The sequence below is a fragment of the Rhinoderma darwinii genome, chromosome 13 (genome assembly GCF_050947455.1).
Source record: "Rhinoderma darwinii isolate aRhiDar2 chromosome 13, aRhiDar2.hap1, whole genome shotgun sequence".
Taxonomy (NCBI): Eukaryota; Metazoa; Chordata; class Amphibia; order Anura; family Rhinodermatidae; genus Rhinoderma; species Rhinoderma darwinii.
The window spans coordinates 41762194-41787557 of record NC_134699.1 but is presented as its reverse complement, the minus strand read 5'-3'; the positions used below and the strand labels follow the sequence as shown (position 1 = coordinate 41787557).

The 25364-nt window shown below is 41.0% G+C and overlaps 1 protein-coding gene across 1 annotated transcript; it reads right to left on the bottom strand.

The window, feature by feature from the left end:
- On the bottom strand, positions 1-24256 carry ZNFX1 (zinc finger NFX1-type containing 1). Its single transcript, XM_075847044.1, has 14 exons — positions 24072-24256; positions 17158-17239; positions 13672-15555; positions 13432-13563; positions 12023-12171; positions 11204-11347; positions 10636-10741; positions 10151-10374; positions 9932-10071; positions 8182-8336; positions 7938-8083; positions 6522-6632; positions 6261-6356; positions 1-3712 (listed from the first exon to the last, which is right to left on the bottom strand). The coding sequence occupies exons 2-14, from the start codon at positions 17219-17221 to the stop codon at positions 1262-1264; spliced, it is 5802 nt and encodes a 1933-aa protein (XP_075703159.1). The 5' UTR covers positions 17222-17239; positions 24072-24256; the 3' UTR covers positions 1-1261.
- Between the last annotated feature and the right edge of the window lie 1108 nt (positions 24257-25364).

Genomic DNA, 25364 nt, shown 5'->3' with positions numbered 1-25364 from the left:
TTTATTTTTTTACTTTTTATTTATTTTTTATTTTTTATATTTTTATTTTTTATTTTTTAAAGGCCGGAGCTAAAAGAATTTTTATGAGATTAGAAAAAACATGACAATTAACAAAAAAATAATAAGCAGTTGCTTTCCTGAGCAATAACAGCTGATTGTAGTAGTAATTGATTAATGATGAGCTGTGATTGACAGCCGTGATCTCAGGGCCACCCGCACACTGGCACCCGCACACTGGCACCCGCACACAGCCATCACCGGTCTTTTACAAATATATGTTTTACAATGCTGATGGCTGTGTGTAACACAAAGTACACACTCATACCCTCATGTATATATAGGTGTCAGTGCTTATACTACCTGATACAATATCCTACAGTAGAGATTTTAAACTTGCTAATATATTTTTGTGCATGTATTAGTGCATAAAATTAATTAGATTTGGTACTTTATTGATCTAATGTAACATACAGCCCTATCAAACATCATACTGGTTGCATATAACTAATTTTATGATTTTGAAGCATACCTATAATGTTTTTGCATCCATTAACAGTAGATATAAAAACATACATACAAATTTGTCTATATCATAATAGGGGAAGGTGGCATCTTCCTCGCCATCCAACAGCCTCTAGTTCTCCTTTCCTTGATTGTGGGCTCTCTGTTAGGGTATGTTCACACGGCCTATTTTCTGACGTTTTTCGGGCTGAATAATCGGAAGCAGAACGCCTCTAAATATCTGTCCATTGATTTAAATGGGAAAAACGGCGTTCTGTTCCGACGGGCCATTTTTTTACGCGCCCGTTTTTCAAAACGGCCGCGTCAAAAAAACAGCTGCGAAGAAGAAGTGCAGGTCACTTGTGGCGTTTTTGGAGCCGTTTTTCATGGACTATATTGAAAACAGCTCCAAAAACGGCCGTAAAAAACGCGAGTGGCTTAATAAACGTCTGAAAATCAGGAGCTCTTCTCCCTTGAACGTATTTTCAGACGTTTTTGGTTAAGCGTGTGAACATACCCTAAATGTTCACAAATCTCCTCAGTTGGTAAAAAAAGTCATAATAAACTAGTGCAGTAATTGGAGGCCGGGAGGAGGGGGATGGAGCTGCAGTCACACTCTATCTTCGCATACATGTAAGAGGGGATCTATCTTGTAAGTTCACGCCCTGTACAGAGGGAAGGAAAACCCAAACATTTGCACTACCTCTAAAATCTATCTACAGAGATTGCAATTTTATTTTTTTTCACAACAGGTACTATGTTAATCGAACAAATTCCCCAAATCTTCAAGATTTTGCAGGTTATTTGCAGTGTCAGACCAAGCTGCATGTTGAGCACCATCCATTTCTGGTGCCAGGCTGTTTGTTGACTCGAGAGCGTGATTCATTCCTCCAATGGCAGCATGGCATTCAGGACATCTGGAACGCTGCATTGCCCCTCCACATTCTGTAATACAATACACATGTCCATTGGGACACTTAAACCAGTGGCCTTTATGAAGGCCCATGGCCTGTACGATCATAACTCGCTCATTCTCCGTAATCCCAAGTCCGGAGCGTGGAAGGCTTCCTTTCAAATCTTTTAATTTTGTCTTGACAAATTCTTCATCCTCCTCCGTGAACTTTTTACTTCTTTCTAAAACATCTCTTAGAACTTCTATTTCTCTACGGATGTCGGGAGTGATTGTAGACTTGGCCTCTCTACATCTTACAAGCAATTCTAGAAGGTAGCTGAAACGTACCACTTCACATTGTAGATCCGACAGTTCTTGCTCTGTAAGAGGTGAACTTCTTTTTTCCAACCACTCCTTAATTTCTAGCAAGCGATTTTTCAGAGCCCTCTTCTCCACATCATCCACTTTCCCTATATTGATGAATAGCTTTGCTATTCTATGATAGAACAATATCTTGTTTTCTAAGCCAAGCAATGTTCTGAGCGGTGTATCTACGTTCTTCAAGTCTTCTTTTAACTTTGAATGTTCTTCTGGAAAATTTCGTCTAATTTCCACCATCTGTTGTAGGATATTTAAGAGTCGGTTTTTGGTTTCATTTCTTAGATCCACTGCTCCTTGTATCCTTTTCTTGACCTTCTCAATCTCATCCAGAGTTTTGTTGATAACCGTACCATATCTTAGATTTTTCCTTATAGGAGCCTGACATTTTGGGCAAACTTTTAATTTGATTGCAATTCCCTCTTCGGAGTTATTGTCCCCAATCATGTATGTATCCATACCCACAGTTTCAAAAATGTGCCCACAATCATCTAGATGCACAAAGCGGGCATCATCCTCATCTTCAAAACCAAAAAAGATCTCATTGACCTCATTTTTATGGCATTCTCGACACTTTTTAGGGCAGGGCTCACCGCACAGACCTATGCAAGGGTGTCCACATTTTAGTACCTTTGTACATGGGGCATTGCATGGTGGGCGATCACATGGCTCAGAGCAAAGCTTACTGCAGGCGTAGTGCTCACATCTCCAGTCGCAGGGTTCCATACATGGAACACAGGTTTCCCCACATTTTTTTTTACATTGGCTATGGACGCAGCGGTTTTGGCATGGCCTGTGGCAAGGGGGGCATTCTTTTGTGCAAGGTTCTTTGCATTCATGCGAACAAATTAAAATAGCTTTGCACGGATGTTTGCAGCCTTCATGAAATCGACCTTGTAAGCAAGTATCGCATGTACCCCGACATGTGTGATTACAAATTAACTTCACTTGACAGGGCTTTCTGCATTTTATTGGCATACCAAAGTCTATGTCTCGTTTTTGCCAGCACTTAACTTCTTGACTATGTCCACACTTTAGCTGTGCTGTAATTTTCTTTTGACAGCGTTCTTCACATTCCTCTCCGCAAAGTCTTTCACATGGATGACCGCACTGCAAGAACTTGCTACATGGTACGGCACAACAAAATGTATTTACGGATGTGCTGCATGGCAGTAATTGTATGTGACCACATAGCGGCATAAGCTTCTCCACTTCTTCCACGCACGGTCCACAGGGCTGGAAACATTTTTGTTTGCAACGGTGTCCATCCCCGCACAACACTTTCTGGCAATCTTTGTTACACTGGTATTCTTTGTGCTCAGGATCATACGGATGGCATACCCGTGTACACACGTGCCCGCAGTTTAATCTAAAATCACATTTTTGGGTGCATCCTCCTTCCGGTACTTTCTTAAAATCATTACCTTTACTCACGAGTGTCTGAGTGTCAGGATGATTCTGACAACACAGCATAAGTTGTTCTCCGACTTGTGCCCGCTCTCGTAAAGTATAAATGATGCGGCTCCAGAGCGGAACAGTGCCCAGCATTTTCATGTTTCCAATACAGAACAGTCCTTTCTTAGCTCTTGACAATGCTACACAGATCCGGTTGGAGATCTGAAGGAATCCAACTTTCCCTTCCTTATTGCTCCGGACCAATGAGAGTAGTATTATATCATTTTCCTCACCCTGATACTTGTCAACAACGTGCACTTTCACTCCAGAGAACATCTTAGCTGGCATGAGATTACGAAGACAGAAGAGCTGCCCGGTGTACGTGGTAAGGATGGTAATCTGAGATGGTTTATATTCTTGGTGCAGAAAGTACTTGCACAGTTCCACTATGAACTCCGCCTCATGCTTGTTCTGGTGACTCTTTCCATCGTGTATCTCTTGCTCGAAGAATTCATGTTGTACAAAGAAGAGGTTCGTTGAAACTCCCTGGAGTGAGAGAAATGAAAAATCCCATTATTATAAATAAATAATCTGTAACGCATATTAAAAGAATTGTCTGATCTGCTTTTCTTTTTTTTTTTTTTGCTAAAAACTGCGCCACTCTTGTCTATGAGCTGTGTCTGGTTTTGCTTCTCAGCTCCATTCACTCGAATAGGGCTGAGCTGCAGAACCAGACACAGCTCATAGACAGGAGTGGTGCTGTTTCTCAACAGAATTGAGCTGTAATACAAGACACAGCCTATAGACAGGAGTGGCGCTGTTTCTGGAAAAAAAAAGAAGACCCTTTTTTCTCATCTTAGACATACCCCTTTAATTGCAATTTTTTATTTATTTTGTACCCTAGTGGACCCGATGCTAACTTCAAATAAATATCCCATTATCCATTTTTCCTGGCAGACTCTCCGTTCAGCATGTACTGTTCCTGTTGACACCAATAGGAAGGGCAAACCATTGGTTGATGTCTTTTAATTTTTTTTGTCATGCAAAAGCAGCACATCACATGACAGCTGCACATGCGGCATGAAAAATGCCTGCATGGCCCAGAGGGCTCAAAACGGTTTGGATATGTTCACACAGGGCATCACACAGCGTATATAATCACACAGCGTATCCACCCTGTTCCACGCAGGGAATTACGACCAAAAAAACGCACCAAATTGTGGTGCAGTTTTTCGGCCGGAATGTCCGCTGCGGAAAATAGCATGTAAAAAAAAAAAAAGTCTATACTTACCCGTAGCCATGGCAAGACGTCCTACAGCCCGGCCTCCTGGCGTGATGTTTCATTCCACGTGCCTGCTGCAGCCTTTGATTGGCTGCAGCAGTCACATGGGATGAAACGTCTTCCTTGAAGGCCAGGCTGGACGCAGGAGCAGAGAGATCTGAGTAAGTATAATCTTTTTTTTTTTTTTCTGAGTTACGGCGGAATCGCAGCTTTTCAACCGCGAGAATCACAACATCTGGTATATGTTGTGGATTTTACCTTCCCATTGAATTCAATGGGGAAAACCCGCAACAGAAAAGCAGCAATTTCGAAGCATAAATTTACATGCTGCGGATTAAATCTCATCCACTTTGCTGCTACTGTATTATGCTACGGATTTTCCACAATGAAATCCCTTGCGGAAAATCGGCAGTATTTATGCTACGTGTGAACCTGGCCTTCTTTTTCAGTATCTATAGTCATGCAAATATCTTATAACAGCTATGCAATTAAAGAGGTTTTCTAGTTATATGTAAATAAGTATTGTATAATGAAAAGTACTTTGGCGCAAATTTATTAAGACTGGCCCCATTTGCGCCATTTTCGAGCTTTTACCTTTAGAAATGTTTCTTAAACATGGAGACCACGCCCACTCTTTTGGGACCACGCCTGAATTTTTTAACTTTCTCAAGTACGCCGTAAAAAGTGAAGTTTTTCTGTCATTTTGGTGTACGTGATGATTTGCGACAATTTTTTATACCAAAAATACATGATTAAGTGTGATCCTTTGTGTTTCAAACGCTCAAAATCTTCAAGATCTGTGCTTGCTGTTAGTAAATGGAATTTTTTGTGAACATCCAGAGATTCGATATAAACAAGAATATTTCCTTCCACTGACAACAAGCATATATCCTGTAAATAGTGAGGAAATAAAACAAAGTATATTAAAACGTTGCAGAAATTCTCATTATACAATGAATCAATTTAATTTACAAAACCTCTTTCACAGATTAACCCTTTCCCCTGCATTCTAGGCCTTAATGAACAATCTATTTTTTCAGTTTTTGCACAATAAATACACTTTTGAATTACAATTATTTGTTTCTGCATCACTGCGTTCCAAGAGCCATTACTTTTTTTAATTTTTCTGTTGATGTAGTCATAAGAGGTTTGTTGTTTGTTTTGCGGGATGAGACAGTTTTAATTGATACCATTTTGGGCTACATGGGACTTATTAATTAACTTTTATTATTATTTTGGGGGTGCAATTAATTTTGTAATGTGCACCTTTGATTAATAATTGTTATTTCACATTAAATATTTGTTAAGTCCCACTAGAGACTTCACTGTACGATCCTCTGATTGCTTATATAATGCTTTGGTATACTTCGTAAAACATTAGACATATAGCCAGGGCAACCCACCGGCGGCCCACAATCACATTTGCGGGCCGCTGATGAGTTAGAGAGGGAGCTCCCTCTGTGAACCACCTAGATGTCGCGGTCGCTATTGACAGAGGCATCTAAGGGGTTAAACGGTCACGATCGAAGGAAACTTAATTTGCTACCGTTAGAGCAAGAGCCCGTCTGTCATGAGACAGACGAGCACCCACTCCAGCCTGCACGGGATACCTGTGCAGGACTCAGACTAGGCGGTGGCGGCCTAGCCTAAAACTCGTTAGTGACCGCCATGAAAAGATGTATTGGTGGTCACTAACGGGTTAAGTTAGTTTTTGTGACATATCAACAATTTACCCACAAAGAAGAGGTAGACTAAAATCTACAAATGAAATCATGTGGTTCATATTCTGATTACCATGCTGTTTACCCTCACCTTGATATTTTCATAGCTTAGTACAGATGGGTGATTTTCCAGCTCGCTATAGATGTGAGGAGTCAATAGTCTTGCTATTTCAGGTCGCATGCGATGCTAAGAGGAATGACATGGTGTTAATAGTGATATGTAGTTATCCCCTTCATACAAACACTGGTATGACATTTGCATTTAATGTATTATCTCAGGATCTAAACTTTAAAGAACTGCAGATGATGAAGCTTCGTCCTGAGTAAAGTATGTTAGTATGACTGCCCTTACCTGGTAGTTGAGGCGAACAAATGGTAGATCTGATTGAATAAGACGCTCAAAAAGTGACACTTCCAGGTTAAAGTTCTTGGCCAGGTCATATACATTGGCACTTGGCCTTAGCTGTAATAAAATGTAAGAATAAGACACCTTTTCCATGTTTTCTTTTAAAACCGCAACATGTATATATAAATATATATTATAAACACACTGTATATATACTTACTAACAATATTCTAGCATATTCTGGGGAGGTCTAAGGAGGATGAGCTAAGGGGTTAGGGTCAGATCAATGTTATGTATTTTGTTAAAGAGTATCTGTCTGCTCTTCTATCTGTTTTAGTAAATACTTGTACACCTCTAAAATAACAAGAGCATCTTTTCTTAGAACTCTGCGTTGTACAGTTCCTCTGTTATTCCTGCAACAAATTTATGAATACATTGACGGTTGGGCGTGCCCCGACACAGTCTGACAATGTCCAATCAGTGTTGACATTCTTAGACTGGGCAGGGACACACCCCTTTAACAAGCGGAATGGTAACACCCAGTTGTCAATTTATTCATAAACTTCTAGGAGGAAAAACAGAGGAGTTGCACAACACCGAGTTCTAAGAAAAGATGCTCCATTATGTGATTTTATGGGGAATACAAGTATTTACTAAAACAGTCATGTCAGGAGAGGTGACAGGTCCTCTTTCATGTCTCTTTCAACCCTAAGCCAAAAATCTTGGATGTTTGGTCAGTGCCACCAAATATGTGAAATTACACAGATTCTCCACAGTGCCACCAAGAGTGCACTTAGGGCCTGTTCACATCACCGTTCGCTTTCCGTTCCGGGGTTCCGTTGGAGGTTTCCGTCGGGTGAACCCCGCAACGGAAAATGAAACTGAAACCACAGCTTCCGTTTCCGTCACCATTGATATCAATGGTGACGGAAACATTGCTAATGGTTTCCGTTCGTCACCATTCCGGCAGGTTTCCGTTTTAACGACGGAATCAATAGCGGAGTCGACTGATTGATTCCGTCGGACGGTGATATGAACAGGCCCTTATACTTAGCCATGAGAACTGGGCAGTCATGCCATCTTGTAATCAGTTTGAAAGTATTTTCTTAAATTGTAATGCACTTGGAGAAGTTCTTAGTTGTTTTTGAATGGGACCTAATGAGCACATTTGGATGTTTTCAACGCTCCCATTCATCTTTATGGGGAGGGACAGTGCATGATTGTCCTGCTCTTCGGTCAAGAACTATGAATTGGACCCTTAGGAGGAAATTTGAAGGGCGGTTTCCATGTCCGTTTATGCCGATAGTGGAGACGGCAATATATTATACAGACCCTCTACCTAAATGACATCACACATTTTCTTTGAAGTAGTATGGTTTAGTGGTTAATGATCGTTTTACGGTTATGAGTGTTTGGGTTTACCTGTTGATGGTCCCCAATAAGAATAAGATGTTGGCAGGCTGAACTAAGAGTGGTTATGGTATGAGCTTCTAGAACTTCTGCTGCCTCTTCCACTATTACAATGCGCGGCTCTACTTCCTGAAGGATACGCCTGTATTTTGCAGCGCCTATGCAGTGTATGACAAAATAACGGTTTATTAAACTAGATGACAGGTAAAGCAACAAACATTCTGACATTGACTATTCTTAAGGACAGCTCACGGACCTGTAGTCGTCATGCCAATCACAGTGGCTTCCTTGAGAATTTGCAAGTCCTGTTTTTGTCTCAACTCATTTAAGCGATCTGCAGAATCCTGATAACTTTGCTCGTGAGCCAGAATCTTCTGTCGAATATCCATCTGATAGAGTTGCACCCAATGTCTATTGTTTGAAAGAAATATTGCGAATTCAATAGTGGAATCCTCGCTATTTACAGCATACAGTTGTATGTAAAAGTTTGAGAAAGAACATGTTATGTTGCTATTCTAAGAGAAAAGACGTTCACACAACCTCTGTAGAGAAGAAATTAAAGGGGTTGTCTCACCAAGGCAGCTCCTTATTAAAACAAGTCTGGCGTGGTGATCAGCTGATCAACTCGGGTCCGGCTTCTCTAACCCTGGTGATAACAGCTAAAGCCACATCTGGCCATTCATTTCCCCTGCAGGGGAAATGTAGCATTACATGGCGGTCATCAAATGAAAGACTATCCATGTAATGCATCGACAGACCACGTTCGCCATAGCGGTTATCCATTCTTATATAGAAAAGGGAGAGAACCTCCAGCTCACCGGTGTGCGTGTCCTGACAGCGTCAATCGGATCCCCGCGACGGCCCGCGGTGTGAGACAGCAATTGTAGAGAAGAATTGATCCAGCGCTGATAATGAGTTAAAAGGGAAAACGAAGTCCCATGTTTATTGGAGAAAGAATAAAACAGAAGGGAGACGCAGTCCCAAGGTGTGAGTAGTCAGGGCTTGAACCTGAGCCTACGCGTTTCGAACGCAGTCTGCGTTCTTAGTCATGGGACTTCGTTTTCCCTTTTAACTCATTATCAGCGCTGGATCAATTCTTCTCTACAATTGCTTATCCATTCTTACTCATTGAGGGGGTCCATATGCCATATGAGACAACACATTTAAATATAACATCTTTCTGTAAATGTTAATGAACCATAAGGCCCCAAGCACACGTACCCTAATTGGTGCAAATTTTCTGTCTGCGTTTACAGGCGAAAAAAATCTGCAGCGTATTACAGTAGCAGCAAAGTGGATGAGATGTAACAAATCTCGTCCCCACACTGCAGTTAGTGACATTTCACTGCTCCCCCGGCTGGTCTCTGTTGAGCTGGTCCCCTGGGATGACATTTTGTCCCATGTGAGCGCTGCAGCATCACATGGGATGAGATTAATAAATATGCTGTGTTTGAATCCAGCCTAATAGATCCCATTGACATTACTGGGATTGGACAGGTTAGCATTATTTATACTGGGAAGCATAGTACAGAAGACTGTCAAGCGAAATGCCAGTATGGAATTTTAGTGTACCATGCAATATACTCCTCAACACAGCGCAAGTAGATTATAAAATGCGAAACAATAACTGAGCTATGACAAATATACGGAAAAGTGACTTTAGTAAATAAGTTGCACAGTGTATGAGCTGAAAGCAACACCTCCTTTTTCCGCACTTCCGTTTAGAAGTGTCAGAGAGAGAGGTAGGGGCTTGAATGAGGCACTCACATTCTTTTTAATGTAATTATGCCAGATTGCATTGATGAATATTCCACCTTTGTCTTTGCTCATAAATATAATCGTGTTCATCTTTATATCATGCACACAGTAGTGTTTCCTACCCTGTGGAATGTAAAGTGTATTTCGGGTGACTAGGACATGCGATTATCGATTCTTGTCCAAGGTAACAAATAGTGAATACTCATGTTAAATTGAAATAAGCTTCAGTTTTTTTTATCATATATTACCTGTACAGCCTCCAGCGTGTATTTAGGTCCAGACTCCACAAATCTATGATGTGGTTTACCTCGACTTCTGTCATTGCTCCTAATTTCCGCAACTCCAGCTTTATCCTTTGCTTTCTCTTCTTTTTCTGTTTCCGTGACATCTTGACAGAAGATATTTTTCCATTAAGAAATGTACGTTGTTTTGTCTCACTATATTTTTTTAATTCTGAGAATTCTTACTTGCCAACCCCCCTCCTCAAGATCCTCAGGTTCCTGGCTGTCTAATGACATTGCCTGTACATGTTTTGCTAATTCATTTCCTTCAGTTCTCTTGTTCTTTCTTCTAGGTCTTCCGTCCTCATCATCAAGCACACGTTCGGCCTCAATTATGTCCGCCTCCTCTTGGATATCAATCAGCTCCTCTTCTGATTCCTCTTCCTCTAGATCATCAGGCTCAGGTTGTTCTGAAGGGACATGACAGAAATCTCTCTCTAAAGTTTGTAGATAATCAATGTCAAACTGGATTTTACTGGGCCCACCAAATCAAATGACTCTGCGGGCCAATCTATTTTCAGAAGTCCGTGTGCTCTCCAAGCTCACCCTGGAGAGATTCCCTCCCACAAATCTGACATACTTCATTTAGACATCTTCGGCTATGTTCACATGTATGCAAAGTTATTTTTCCGACGGTCAACACGATGGCAACTGATTGAACTTAACATTACCTTCTTCGTTTGGATCTGTTGTTTTGGTAAATGGAAGGATACCCAAGCCCAGCCATTCCACAATTATTGAGATCTTCTTAGTTGGGAAAAAGAAATCCTCATCATTCTGAGCAAAAAAGGAAAGTAATTAGGTCAATAGATATTTCTACATAGTTGAAAATACATGGTCCCAAAAATTTGTCTATACAACTTCCTCGCTCTCTAAAGACCCCATTGCAGCTGCATGCGATGCCTCTATGGTACCTACGTGCCTGCCCCATGATTATGTTTTAGGAATTCTAAGTTAATTTTATGCAAAGTCTTTAGTTACATGTTGTTAAAGCTTTATCTCTTCCTGATATCATGTGATTTTTGACTACGGACAGGTTGTCCCTGAAATTCGCTGCGTCATTTCAGATATGTAGGGTTTCTCGAACTCATTCCCTAATACATTTCAATAGAGAGCAAATGTTCATTTTTAGCCACCTTTGATTAACATAAAATTGATTTTGTGACAACACATTTAACGTATTGCACCAAAATGTACATAGAAAAGGAGGAACCAGTGATACCATTTTTTTTCTCTTACCTTGATGTTAAGCAAACTGTCCATGTGCTCATCCTTTATGTACTTCTCAAGATACCTTTCATGGATGATCCCAGTAGTGGAACACTGTAGAAGCTGTGCCCCCTCATGAAGCTTTATTTCTGATTCCTTCATCTCACTTATGGCCTGAAATTAAAAAGACAATAGAAAAATGAATGAAATTATACACAAGTTGTTTTTTCCCGATTTTATTTCAACACATGATATTTTAGCAGATTGCATTGCGTACATTAAAGAGTAACTACACTTTCATCATACTATTGGTATGTCACAGAAACATATCAAAAGTTTGGATTGGTGGGGGTCCGGTTGTTGAGACCCCCCACCGTCGCTAAAACAAAGGTGCAGAAGTGCCCAGCTGAGCGCTTTGCACCTTTTGGCTGTGATCAGCGCTTGTCAGGCTGAAGATGGCTCAAATAGAATGTCTATGAGCCCGTCTTCAGCCTCCCAGGGAGCGATGATCACAGCCAAAGGTGCAAAGTGCACAGCTAAGCACTTCTGAATCTTCGTTTCAGCATCGGTGGGAGTCTCAGAACCTGAACCTTCACCATTCCAAACTTTTGATATGTCTTTATTTGCCCCGATGCGAAGCATCTATGAGGCTGCAATCCGTTTGCTATCCTCACTTGTGACTGTTGTCTTCTCATGAACCCCTGAGCAGGTTCCAGGGAGTACTAGTTGGGAAACTCTGACTTACAGGATTGAAAGCATTGTAACTATCACTTATTTTTTACATTATATTGGATACATACTATAGTTAAGACATAATAGAAAAAGAATATTAATATTATCGCAACTCACTTCACCAATTGCTCTGCGTATGTGTTTTGGATAATTCCTGCGGATCCCCGGTCCTGCCCGTAGTTCTCTGAGATTAAATTTTTTGAGAATCTCACTGTTGCTGCGGCCACCAACGCGCACAATTCCTTCTCTCAAAAACTGGTGGATTCCTAAAAAAAAAAAGAAGCATATAATTTCATGACACATCTGCCAATCTACAGACAATTGTTCATTTCTGCACTGGTAACCTATCCTCCATCCAGACAAAGGGAAAATCTATAATCTACCTTATCACCAGACACCAGGGAATACTACTTACCCTCTTCTATGACACTCAGCTAAGGCTTCATTCACATCTGCGTCAGGGCTCCTTTCTGTTGGAATGGAGCCCTGACTGACAAACGGAAACTAGAGGTTTCCGTTTCCATCACCATTGATTTCAATGGTGACGATCCGGTCTCAGTTGTGCAGGGGTTCCGTTGTTTTGACGGAATCAATAGCGTAGTCGACTTCACTGGAATTATATGCTTATTTTTTTCAGGAATCCACCGGTTTTTGAAAGAAGCAATTGTGCGTGTTGGTGGCCGCAGCAGCAGTGAGATTCTCAAAAAATTTAATTTCCGAAAACTAAGGGCAGGACCGGGGATCCGCAGAAATTATCCAATACACATACCCAGAGCTTTCCATCGGAACGGAGCCCTGATGCAGATGTGAACAAAGCCTTACCTATTTATCCTGCCCAGCTGCTGGACACCAACCCACCACCCCTACTTACCAGATCTTTCTCATTCTCCCTCCTCACCAGACAATAGCTAACCTTACCTACTCTCCTCCTCACCAGACACCTGCCAACCAATCTACCCTTCCCATAGGTAATCTATCTAACTTCCCATTCCTGCTCCATACCAGTAAATATTCCATCCGACTCTGGAAACCAGGTAACCCTCTCAAAACCAACCCTTCCCACTAGACAGCAAGCAACCTTCCTACTCTCCCTCCACTATACAACAGGGAGTATTACCAAAGCCCCCTACCACCACCAGATGCCCAAGAATAATACCTTTGGACTCCAGGGACTATAACCCACTAACCTGCTCTTCACACTGAATGATAGGGACGATAAACTACCCAGGTGTCCCAACCAGACACCAGGAAATATGGCCTACCAGATGCTGAATAAAATGTCCTTGCAATAAGTAGACGCTTAGTCTCCACCCAGAGATAGATAACTATCATATATAACAACTCTATACACAATATAGGCCATTAGTACCCAAGGGTATTGTGTATCACACTGCTTTATTTTAATGTAATTTAATAAAAGTTCAGTTATAGAGAGGACCCCATTCTTGATGACAACCTAAGCTAGGAGACACTACTATATTTTATCCTATTTTGTATATACAATATTCCGTATAAACTATACATACCTTCCAGAAACTGATCTAATGCATGATTTGTGTAACACACCACAAGGATGGGATAGGTTTGTCCATTTATTTGCCACACTTTAGTATTAGTAAGCAGAGCTCGTGCAATCTTCAGTCCCACGTATGTCTTGCCTGAAACAGGAAAAAATAAATCCTTATCTCTAAATATTCATATCTGTAAGCATCCAAAAATGTCTTTAGATTTTATACTTCCAATTTTTCTTTAGATTTGCCATTCACCTGTGCCTGGTGGTCCCTGGATGATGGCAAGTTCCTTGGTGAGTGCCAGTCGTACAGCTTCTATTTGAGACTCATCAAAGCCAATAATTTCATTAGACGGCCACTCCTCCGGATTCAGAACGTTTATCTTCTTCTCCGTGGCTACGCTGCTAATGTCTTTGTTTAACAAACAGCTAAAGTCATATAGCACACCAGCATTGAGATAGCGTGGTGCTCCAACGTCCCTCTCACATGATACTATATATTTCTGGAAAGGTACATCCTGGACATTCATCTCCTGCAACCCCTCCAGGACATGCCGATATGCCTCAAAGTATGCGGTTGTTTCCACCATAATGAAGGAATCTATTGGACGGACTCTAGTGAGTAGTCTTCTGCTATGCTCACTGAATTGCAACTGGACTTCCCCTTGCTCCAACTCTTTTGCATCACGGTTAGAAACCATGGCAAAGAGAAAGGTTTCAAAATTATCTTGAGATAAACAGACCAGAGAGCCATATATTAGGCGCTTGGAATTCTGCCATCGAATCCTCTGCAATGGTGTAATATCAAACTGCACTTTGTAGATGATACCTGTAGGTGTGCACATTGGCGCTATCACACGCGTGTCAAAGTAAATTCGAATGTCATCAAACTTCATTTTGCGAAACCCTCTATCATCATGGTGCATCAGAATCTCCTGGATCCCTTTTCTTAATGGTCGCATAAAATCTTCCCTCAAAAGCCGGAAATGAGTGTCCAGGTAAAGCTCTGTGCTTTCATATTTATTCTTTAAAGTATTTGGTCTAAGAAAGGGATTTTCATTCAAGTGAATTTCATCGTAACCAGGATATACACTCATAGTTCTAAAGTCTTCAGCAGGAACCTCTGGTCCAAGAACCATGTGTGTGTCCACTCGCAGTGTCCCCTCTCTCCTCTTACTCTGGAGGTGCTGTATAAAATTTGACAACCTCTCTAGGCTTTCCTCTACATTCTCTCTAACATCTATTCCGGATGTACGCAAAGCGTTTATAGAACCAGGTATAAGAGAAACCAATAATGAGGTTTCTTGCAAGCTACTGGCAGGAAAAATGCTTGTAATTTCCTGGAGGAGACACAATATGTTGAAAATATTATCTGGATACCGATGTCTCCTCTCTGGCACAGCCTCCGTCATCATTCCAACTACATAGTGTGGAAGGCAGATGCGGAGGTATGCGGATGACTTGACTTGTCCAAGTAGATGCTGTACACTTTGCCTGTCTAGCCGAGCAGTACAAGCTCTGCAAAGCACCTTACAAACCAACTCCACAACATCTGGCCTCATTTCACTGGCTGACAGCAAATCATTGAGATCAGAGTGTGCAGCCAGTGTTATTACCACTTCTGAGGGATCTTTATCTAGTAGTCCTTCTAGAGTTTTGTAGCCCAAACGTCTAACTTGCTGTCCCTTTCCATTCACTCCACCATGTGGTGGCCTCTGCCATCTACGATCCGCTTCCTGATTGTGGTTTCCTCTTCTCCAGATATTACCCTGTGGGCCACCAGCTCTTTGTTCATTGTGTACCCCTTCTCCAAGCTCCTGATGTCCACCAACTTGTAGTTCATTTCTCCTGCCAGCTCCAGGTACCATATGTCCACCACCCCTAGGATGATTTCGTCCCCTTGCACCTTGCTCATTTCGTCTACCACCATGTTGATTTTGTCCTCCGGCAAATTGTTCATTTCTTCTCTCAGGTTCACGTCTTACACCACCTCGTTGTTCAGGTTGACCACCAGCTCTCTGTTCCTGCATCCTACCAGCTTGTTGTGCATTTCCTCCACCACCTCTTTGAATTTGCTGTCCTGCCAATAATTCTTGCCTTCTACCTTCATTCCTATGCTGATGATGTTGACCTGCCCTGTCTGGAAAAAAATAAATTCAGTAAATATCACAAACCTTTGGCAGCAAGTCTCATTCTCCATATACAGACAGATGTCTCGTCAAAACCAATGGACAGAAAGATGTTATTAAAACATGTTTGCTTGTGCATTGTAGGCTATGGTCATCTAAAGTTAGCCATACACATGTCAATTAGTCTGACCAGTGTTTCAATATTTTTCACTGTTGGGTAGAGTTTAACCAGTAACAACCGAATTATTGGGGCAAGGAATTGATTCTTAAATAGCCATTCACCCATGTGTCCCATTCCCCTAAAGATGCTGCGAATGTTGCAAAACATGTCGGGGGGACACGAGCACTAGAGGTGTTGCTGATTTTAGAGATACTGTGCGCCAGGTGTCATGTTAATATGCTTTAGAGGAGTCAGTCTGGACTATCACCCTCTATAGCGTTTCTAGAAATATATAAAATCTCAGGGCATCATGTAAAAGTGGTCCAAAATAATACACTAGGCTCATGGTCATGTTTAAAATTCACTTAGTTCTTTGACCCATTCACTACTTTACTTTTAAGAGATTAAATAACATTGAATTTTAATGGCCTATTAGCGTAGGGCTTGGTCACGAGTAAGGCTGTTGCCCTTTTTAGGATGGCACTTGCTATCCAGGAACAACCGAGAAACATATAAAGCTAATCCTCAAGTTTATTGTCAATTAAGTTTATTGAGGAAAAGCACTCTTTGTGCTGCTACTTTGTAATTTACCATCTGCACTGATTTAATCCCTGAGAGGGGAACTCGATGACCACAGCTACATTGACCACACTGAGTTTACTTTTTCCAAATTGAGGGATAAAAGGCAAGGAAAACTCCCCCCCCCCCCCCCCACTACACCTTGCCCTTCTTAAATGCCTCTGTGTTGGGAAAACATTTTAGATTTAGATTTAAATGCTAAGTAAACCTTTGAAGTCTAAGGCTTCGTTCACATCTGCGCCAGGGTCCCGTTCCATCGGAGCTTTCAGTCGGAACGGGACAATGACTGACACAATCTTCTATCACCATTGATTTCAAGGGTGACGGATCCGGTGCCAATGGTTTCCGTTTGTCTCCGTTGTGCAAGGGTTCCGACAGAAAGTTCAGATGGAACGTCGGAACAGAGCCCTAGCGCAGATGTGAACAAAGCTTAAACTGTGTATAATGTGAACAACTTTTAAAAAAGGTTTTTATTTTAAAAAAATTAACTTTTTGAGATACAGCTTCTGTGCATCCTGGATATACAGAAGCTGTATCTTGGCGTCTAAGTCGAATCTCTCAGGTCTGCAGGAGTGATGGCTTTGGTGAATTCTGGTCTCTGACACGCAAGATCCACCTTTTATCGATCACATCTAAGTTTATGAACTTAACGGATTCGGCTTAGACGGCAAGTTACAGCTTCTATGTATTCAGAATACATAGTAGCTGTACCTCAAAAAGTTAATATATTTTTTTTTTAAACTTTTTTTTTTCCATTCACAATCACATTATACAGTTTAAAAAATAAAATAAATTTGACTTCAAAGGTTTACATAGCCTTTAAGCTGTTGTCCCTAAATGCCAAGCAGCTTATGTATAGTAATCTATAACTTACATCTTTGATTTGGGTGATGAATATTAGCTGGAGGTTCATCTCTTGGCCTTCTCTCAGGATCCATGAATAGTTCTGGAAATCTCTGTAAAATTAAGATTTCTTAATTAAGTTTTTTGACCATAACATTTTGATACATATTTCACAATTTGCGCCTATTCTTTCTGAACGTAAATATATTTGTTTGTATCTTTCCTACAACACTATTAATAAATTTGAGTATATGGTCTGTGCATTAAAGGATAGGTGCCACTTTAAACCCACATGCCTATAAGAGATCCATAAAGGTTTAAATTGGTGGGCGCTTGATAGCTCTGCTATACATTCTTGCAAACTAGAGATCCAATGGTTTGCCATTGCTCACACTTTCCTTCTCTATTGGTCATTTGAACGGCATAGTCAGGGCAGACTTTACAGAAAATGGCAAGGTGAGCTCATTCCATCTGTTCACATGTTGTGGTGCTGTATGGTGGTGTCTGTTGCTGTAGTGCTTCACTTGTGGGGGGATGTGGCCCAGAGCCAAGGAGGCTTGGCACGGTCTGTTAGCATGGGTGCTTTTGGACCACTGGGTTGCTCCCTCTGCGGGAGCGGTGCTGCGGTGGCGGGGGCCGCCATGTGGTGCTGCAGCCGATAGAGTAGGGACCCACTTTAAAGAGGTTGCCGTGAAGTGGCAAGTGGGCTTATACAGTTTGATCAAAATGTTTACAAAGAACCTCATGTTCATGTTTCTAAATTATGCCTAGCGGCTCAGATCAATGTATATATTGTGGATTGTGCGGTCCATGTCTAGTCTCTCACAATACTGTTATCAATATTGCGTGGCATGGAGGCGATCAGCCTCTGGCACTGCTAAGGTGTTATCAATGCGGCGTGGAATGGGGCGATCAGCCTGTGGCACTGCTGAGGTGTTATGGAAGCCCAGGTTGCTTTGATAGCGGCCTTCAGCTCGTCTGCATTGTAGGGTTTGGTGTCTCATCTTCCTCTTGACAATACCCCATCGATTCTCTATGGGGTTTAGGTCAGGAGAGTTTGCTGGCCAATCAAGCGCAGTGATACTGTGGTTATTACACCAGGTATTGGTACTTTTGGCAGTGTGGGCAGGTGCCAAGTCCTGCTGGAATATCAAATTTACCACAGGTGACTCCAATCAAGGTGTAGAAAAATTTTAAAGATATAGAGAAATGGGAGGCCCCAAGAGCTAATATTGAAGTGTCATAGCAAAGCGAAATTTGATTTTATTAATTTTAAATAAATTTGCAAATATTTCTAAAATTCTGATTTCACTTTGTTATTATGGGGTATTAAATGCAGAATGATGATTTTTTTTTTCTTTTTTTAGTACAAGGCCTGAACATAACAAAATGTGAAATAAGTGAAAGGGTCTGAAGACTTTCCAAATGCACTGTACTTTCCAATATATTTACAAGCATTAACTATAGAGGTAACATTTGCTAGAATAAGAGAAGTGATGGACTAACAATCATGAAAACAGGACACCTAGCTGTTATTTAGGTTGTCATATACACGTTTCTAGTATCATGTAGTCATAAGACTATGAGTAATAGGTATGAGTAATGTGCTCTGTCAGCTGCAACTACATATGCTATAGCTGGGGGGTCAAAACTATGAGTCATTGTTCTCTTAGCAAGCAAAATATTATTCTTTTTTGTTGCTAAAGTATTTCCACCTTAATCATGGTAAATTTGCTCAGGTCTAACTTTCCCAAGTTTTCCTCCTGCAACATCCTATTAACTCTATATCGTATCAGCCTTTTCTGAATTATACTAGTCTTCAACACCATCAAGGCCCTTTTACACAGACCAATGATTGGGTTAACTAAACAGCGCAGCAATCAGCCGAAAAAAGTAGCAAAAATGGCTGATCGCAAAAAAAAATTGTAGTTTTTCGGCAGCACATCTCCCCGTGTAAACGATGTGCTGCTGACAAGATGCAAAATGTCTGAGGATGAACGATCGTAGTAAAGATCATTTGTTCCTATTCATTCTGATCATTGCTCTGTTTAAATAGAACCAACAAGCGCCAATCAACATGCTGTTATCCTCGATAGGAACTCGATACTGGGCGAAAATCTGCCCGTGTAAAACCGCCTTCAGGCCAGGGTTACACCTAGACTTTTTGTAGTGTTACTAATACAGCTGAAGTCCAAATGAATACATTGAGTTGCATGCAAACTTGTAGACCACAGCTGTCACTCAAGAGTTAAAATCAATCAGTAGTACTACAAAAAGTCCAGGTCCAGGTGTAGCCGTGGCCTTTTAGGCCTCTTTCAAACCGCAGTATTTTGCATCAGTATTTGGAAACCAATACCAGGAATGTGTCCATTACGAGGAAGAGGAAACAATAGAATATTATCTCACGTAAATCCTGACAACCGTTTCAAAAATATTCCTGATAATTGAGCAGTGTATCCAAAAACAAGATGACGCAGCTAAACCGCACCCCATCTCAGATTAAAAGAATATTCTGATTTTCGAAAAATAACTCTTTAAAGGGATTTCGGAAATATACAATGAATGCTAATTGTAGGAATGACCGTTATTGTGTGTTCAGTTAGGGCCCCATAATTACTGATTAATGTTATTCCAGGCACAGTGGCTTGGCTGTGACCGGTACTACAGTTCAGACCCATCATCCTGTTGATTGGCGGGATTCCGGAGGATCGACCCCGATTACACATAGATGATCCATGCTCAGGATAAGCCATCGTTGTGTATTCTCGGAAAACCCCTTTGAGGTCTCCACACCAGGCAGAAGAAGGAATAGCTGTGCAATTACGAATCTCACTACTATAATACCACAAAAGTCTAACTGAAACTTGAAACAGTTACATAACAGTCGCACTCAAGTAGAAGTCTATGGGAACCAAGGCAGTCACAAGACTGTTGCACAACGTTTCTTATTCTATTGAAGAGCGACTGTAGATTAGACATTCTTGTGGCGGAGTTTGTACAAACACTGTTGTCATTTGGCATTAGTCCAGTACTTGAGTATATATACGTAGACATTTTTACAGTATATAATGGGACAACTGGTTTTGAAAATTGTGGCCTTTTAAAATTGACAGGAGCGATGTGTTGGTAGTGGACGAGTTATGTCCTTATGTCCATGGTATTTGCCACCGGAGGACAGAAGGGCCAGGTGTTTGTTTCCCCGTCCACGCCATTTTCATGATCCTTGGAACAATTATCCACCTCCATGTTGCCAACAATGCCGTTCCTCTGGAGAACGGAGTCCTGCACAGGTTTTCATCAACCTGTAGAACAAGGGATGGGACCAGCCAAGCCTAATGCAGCTGCTAGGTGTGCCCCTATGGCATATTGTATTTGTATTGTATTAGATTTTCAGTTATTTCCACTTTCCTGTAGAGGAAGCTGGACAATAAGATCTCATGTAAATGAGAAAAACAATTAACGATTAGTTTTCAATGACAAAGCTAAATTAAAAGATCTTCTAATGTTGCATGGACACGTATCAATATCTCAAAAAGAAAAAAACAAAAAATATTTTCCAAAACATACCAGGCACTCTTTGGGATAAGAATAAATTTTATATAAATTTTTATTAAATTCCATATAAAAATATATTTTAAAGATTTTTCATATATAAATATATCTCTTTCCTCTTTTATCCATAATACAAAGATTTTTTATAGGAAAAGAAAAGGGTTTGAGAAAACACATTTGTTTCAAACTAGATGTACATAATTTAAAAAAAAAAAAAAAAAAAAAAAAAAAAATTAAAAATGTCTCCTGGCCAGGATACCAACACAGACTTTTATAACATTACTGCCATTAATTTATCCCCCTCTAAACACAATAAGTGTTCTATACATAAGCCAAAATCAGACCCATATAAGAGATTAGCTATAAGAACCGGTTCTGAAGATTTTTTTTATCCAGACACCATTGGTCTCCGTTCACACTTGCGCTTTTTTCTTTTTACTCCTTTTCTAATTTTGGTCCGAAACCAACAGAAACAGTTCCTCTTGTGTGATAGCAATGCAATTGTATATAAGGAGTTAAATATTCATCTTAAAATCTTCCTATACTCGGGGGCAGCCGAGATTTCACCCAAAGGTGAGCAAATTTAAGCAATGGAGCACGCCCCTACATTTAAGAGTCGGAATCCTGCTATGCTGGTATCCACGTTAAATTTTTATTCAGACACCATTGGTCTCAGTTCACACTTGCAGTTTTTGCTTTTTCCTCCTTCTTTTAGAATTTTGGTCCGAAACCAACAGGAGCAGTTCCTCTTATATAATAGCCATGCAAATATAGATAAAGAGTTGAATACTCATCTTTATGTTGATCTCGCAACTCAAGGTGGACTGAAAGTTCACTCTTTTTCACTATGTTCCTCCTCCTGGAGCAATTGTAGAGTTAAAGAGGCTCTGTCACCAGATTTTGCAACCCCTATCTGCTATTGCAGCAGATAGGCGCTGCAATGTAGATTACAGTAACGTTTTTATTTTAAAAAAAACGAGCATTTTTGGCCAAGTTATGACCATTTTTGTAGTTATGCAAATGAGGCTTGCAAAAGTCCAAGTGGGTGTGTTTAAAAGTAAAAGTCCAAGTGGGTGTGTATTATGTGCGTACATCGGGGCGTTTTTAATACTTTTACTAGCTGGGCGCTGTGAAGAGAAGTAACATCCTCTTCTCTTCAGAACGCCCAGCTTGTGACAGTGCAGATCTGTGACGTCACTCACAGGTCCTGCATCGTGACGGCCACATCGGCACCAGAGGCTAGTTGATTCTGCAGCAGCATCAGCGTTTGCAGGTAAGTAGCTACATCGACTTACCTGCAAACGCTGATGCTGCTGCAGAATCAACTGTAGCCTCTGCTGCCGATGTGGCCGTCACGATGCAGGACCTGTGAGTGACGTCACAGATCTGCACTGTCACAAGCTGGGCGTTCTGAAGAGAAGAGGATGTTACTTCTCTTCACAGCGCCCAGCTAGTAAAAGTATTAAAAACGCCCCGATGTACGCACCTAATACACACCCACTTGGACTTTTACTTTTAAACACACCCACTTGGACTTTTGCAAGCCTCATTTGCATAATTACAAAAATGGTCATAACTTGGCCAAAAATGCTCGTTTTTTAAAAATAAAAACGTTACTGTAATCTACATTGCAGCGCCTATCTGCTGCAATAGCAGATAGGGGTTGCAAAATCTGGTGACAGAGCCTCTTTAAGGCAGATTTTAAAAAAATATATCAATCGCGTTTTTCACCCCTTCAATCTCATCATTGGCAGATCACAATTCCCACATGGAAGGTTCTCCTTATATCCACTCCATCCACGGTCAATCCTTATGTTGAATAGCTTGGATCTTCCTATACTCGGGGGCAGCCGAGGTTTCACCCAAGGTGAGCAAATTATAGCAATGGAACACACTCCTCATTGGAGAGTCGGTATCGTAATATGCTGGTATCCACGTTGGTTTTTTCTGGCAACACTGGAGACTGCAAGACGAGGCAAGGTTGACGTCACTACCTGCCAGGTGTAGACTAATTGATCAGCTGACATGTTTCATCCCGAACCGGGATTTCCTCAGAGCCATTTTGTGAGTTCAGTAAAGTCTGGCATCGTTATAGTGCCAAATTTAAATTCACCTTTGGGTGAAATCTCGGCTGCCCCCGAGTATAGGAAGATTTTAAGATGAATATTTAACTCCTTATATACAATTGCATTGCTATCACACAAGAGGAACTGTTTCTGTTGGTTTCGGACCAAAATTAGAAAAGAAGGAGTAAAAAGAAAAAAGCGCAAGTGTGAACGGAGACCAATGGTGTCTGGATAAAAAAAATCTTCAGAACCGGTTCTTATAGCTAATCTCTTATATGGGTCTGATTTTGGCTTATGTATAGAACACCTATTACCTAGATATCTCATCATGACATGTCATTGTGTTTAGAGGGGGATAAATTAATGGCAGTAATGTTATAAAAGTCTGTGTTGGTATCCTGGCCAGGAGACATTTTTTTTTTTTTTTATTTTTTTTTTTTTAAATTATGTACATCTAGTTTGAAACAAATGTGTTTTCTCAAACCCTTTTCTTTTCCTATAAAAAATCTTTGTATTATGGATAAAAGAGGAAAGAGATATATTTATATATGAAAAATCTTTAAAATATATTTTTATATGGAATTTAATAAAAATGTATATAAAATTATTCTTATCCCAAAGAGTGCCTGGTATGTTTTGGAAAATATTTTTTGTTTTTTTCTTTTTGAATTGTTGCTCTCCGAAACGGCACCGTGCTATATATGGATTGCATATTTTGGGATTTCTATTAGGTATGGTTTATAACCATTTCTTGTGTTTAGCTCACGTATCAATATCTGTCATGTTGTCAAAAATGTTAATCTACCACTATACCTGTATTAGTGCTTTGTCCCTGATTTCAACACCATTTATTTGATGTGGCTAGGTGCCCCCATGCCACCGCAATCAGCCCGTTAATTTTGGCGGCTGATATGATAATTCATGAATAAATTGTCTGCGCTGCCCAGCGTCAACGGGGCATGAACCTAATCCGCGACCAAATTAGCTTAGGTTCACGCCCTGTTGGTGCTGGGCAGTGGAGACCGCCCAGTTGTCAATTTATTCAAGCGTTGGTATATTAGCCACCAAAATGAACGCACTGATTGCGGTGGCGCAGGGGTTCCTAGCAACATCAAATTAACGGTGCTGGAATCAGGAGCAAGGCAACAATTCAGGTATGGAGGCAGATTACCTATCCTGGGAACATGACAGGTTTAATGATAATATTAGTATTCTATCCTGCAATTGTTTTCTTAGCGATTGCTTTGTGTCAGGGATTCTTAGTCATGTAATTTGCGTCCAGTTATCAGTTTTTATCCAAACACACAGTAAATCACCAGGGTCCTACCTGAAAGCCTTGCTGCCTGCCCTCTGTGTTGATCTTAGTATATCGCTGTGTCGAGATCCCATATATTATTCTGCTTGTAGACAATTTTCTTCTTGCTGTGTGTCAGTACAGAGCTTACTGCAGTTTCTGTAGTCATCTACTGGTATAAATACTTGAGCTGTGATCCCTCCCTTCCACTGCTTTCAGTTTCCATTCCTGCTAGGGGAGGAATAACAAGGAGGGAGGGAAGTGAAACCTAGAATGGAAAGTTACAAATAATTTGAAAGAGTTGTCTCATCTGGAAAACCCCTTTCTGGCATGTGGATGTCATAAAGGTAGTCCCTACTCAGGACCCCCCTCTATGAGCAAGAGTGCACAGCTGCTTACCTGCAGCAGACCCCTGTCTGGCGGACCCGCTGGCCGGGCAAATTATCAGCTGACCACAACTTCCAATGGCAAAATCAGCTTTTTCCCGGGGTCTCTGGAGCCGACCTGTGGCAACATTGTCTTAAAAGATCAGGGGCACAAGCCCTGAGACATATACCCCCCCCCCAAAATGGATATATTTTTGTACATATATATCGGAGATAGCATTTCTATACGACTAATGCTCCTATAGCTACACCGCTGGATAGAATTGGATGCATTGTCTCAGCAGACCGTATCATACATGATAGACTTAGATACAGGGCCCCAGCAAACAGTATCATACATGATAGACTTAGATACAGGGCCCCAACAGACAGTATCACACATGATAGACTTAGGGCTCATTCAGACAAGCGTGAATCTCATCCGTGTGTTGTAATAACGCATAGCACACGGACCCATTCATATCAATGGGGCTATTCACACAGTGGGTGTCCGTTGCGTAAAACTCACTGCATGTCCTATACTAGTGCGTTTTCATGGGTGCGTGAAAACCACGGACAGCACACTGACGACATCCGTGTGCGTGTTTCACGCATCAATTACTTAGAAAAAACAAAAAGGGCTTACAATTGCGTGAAAAACACATGCCACACGCAAAGCACACTGATGCAAATCGCATTGCACACGATCAGATTTACACGCGTTTTTTTACACACGTAAATCTGTCACGCTCGTGTGAATGTAGCCTTAGATAGAGGGCCCCAGCAGTGAGTATCCTTGTACTAACCCTCAGGGGCAAATTTGGCATTTCTGGGGCCCCAAACAAAGTTATGTCTCGGGGCTCTAATCAAAGCCACCTGTAGAGCGTTCCCCAAACAATGCCCCTTGAATATAGTGTCACAAACTTCCTGTATGACTCCACACTCAGTCCCCCTATACCAT

What these genes read in the sequence shown, in the direction of transcription:
- ZNFX1 (XM_075847044.1), bottom strand. Translation starts at nt 17,221, where the DNA reads ATGGATCCTGAGAGAAGGCCAAGAGATGAACCTCCAGCTAATATTCAT. An exon ending in TACGCAGAGCAATTGGTGAA is followed by an intron (nt 11,348 to 12,022) that starts GTGAGTTGCGAT and finishes TTTTAATTTCAG; the next exon opens with GCCATAAGTGAGATGAAGGA. An exon ending in TAAGCTATGAAAATATCAAG is followed by an intron (nt 3,713 to 6,260) that starts GTGAGGGTAAAC and finishes CTCTCACTCCAG; the next exon opens with GGAGTTTCAACGAACCTCTT.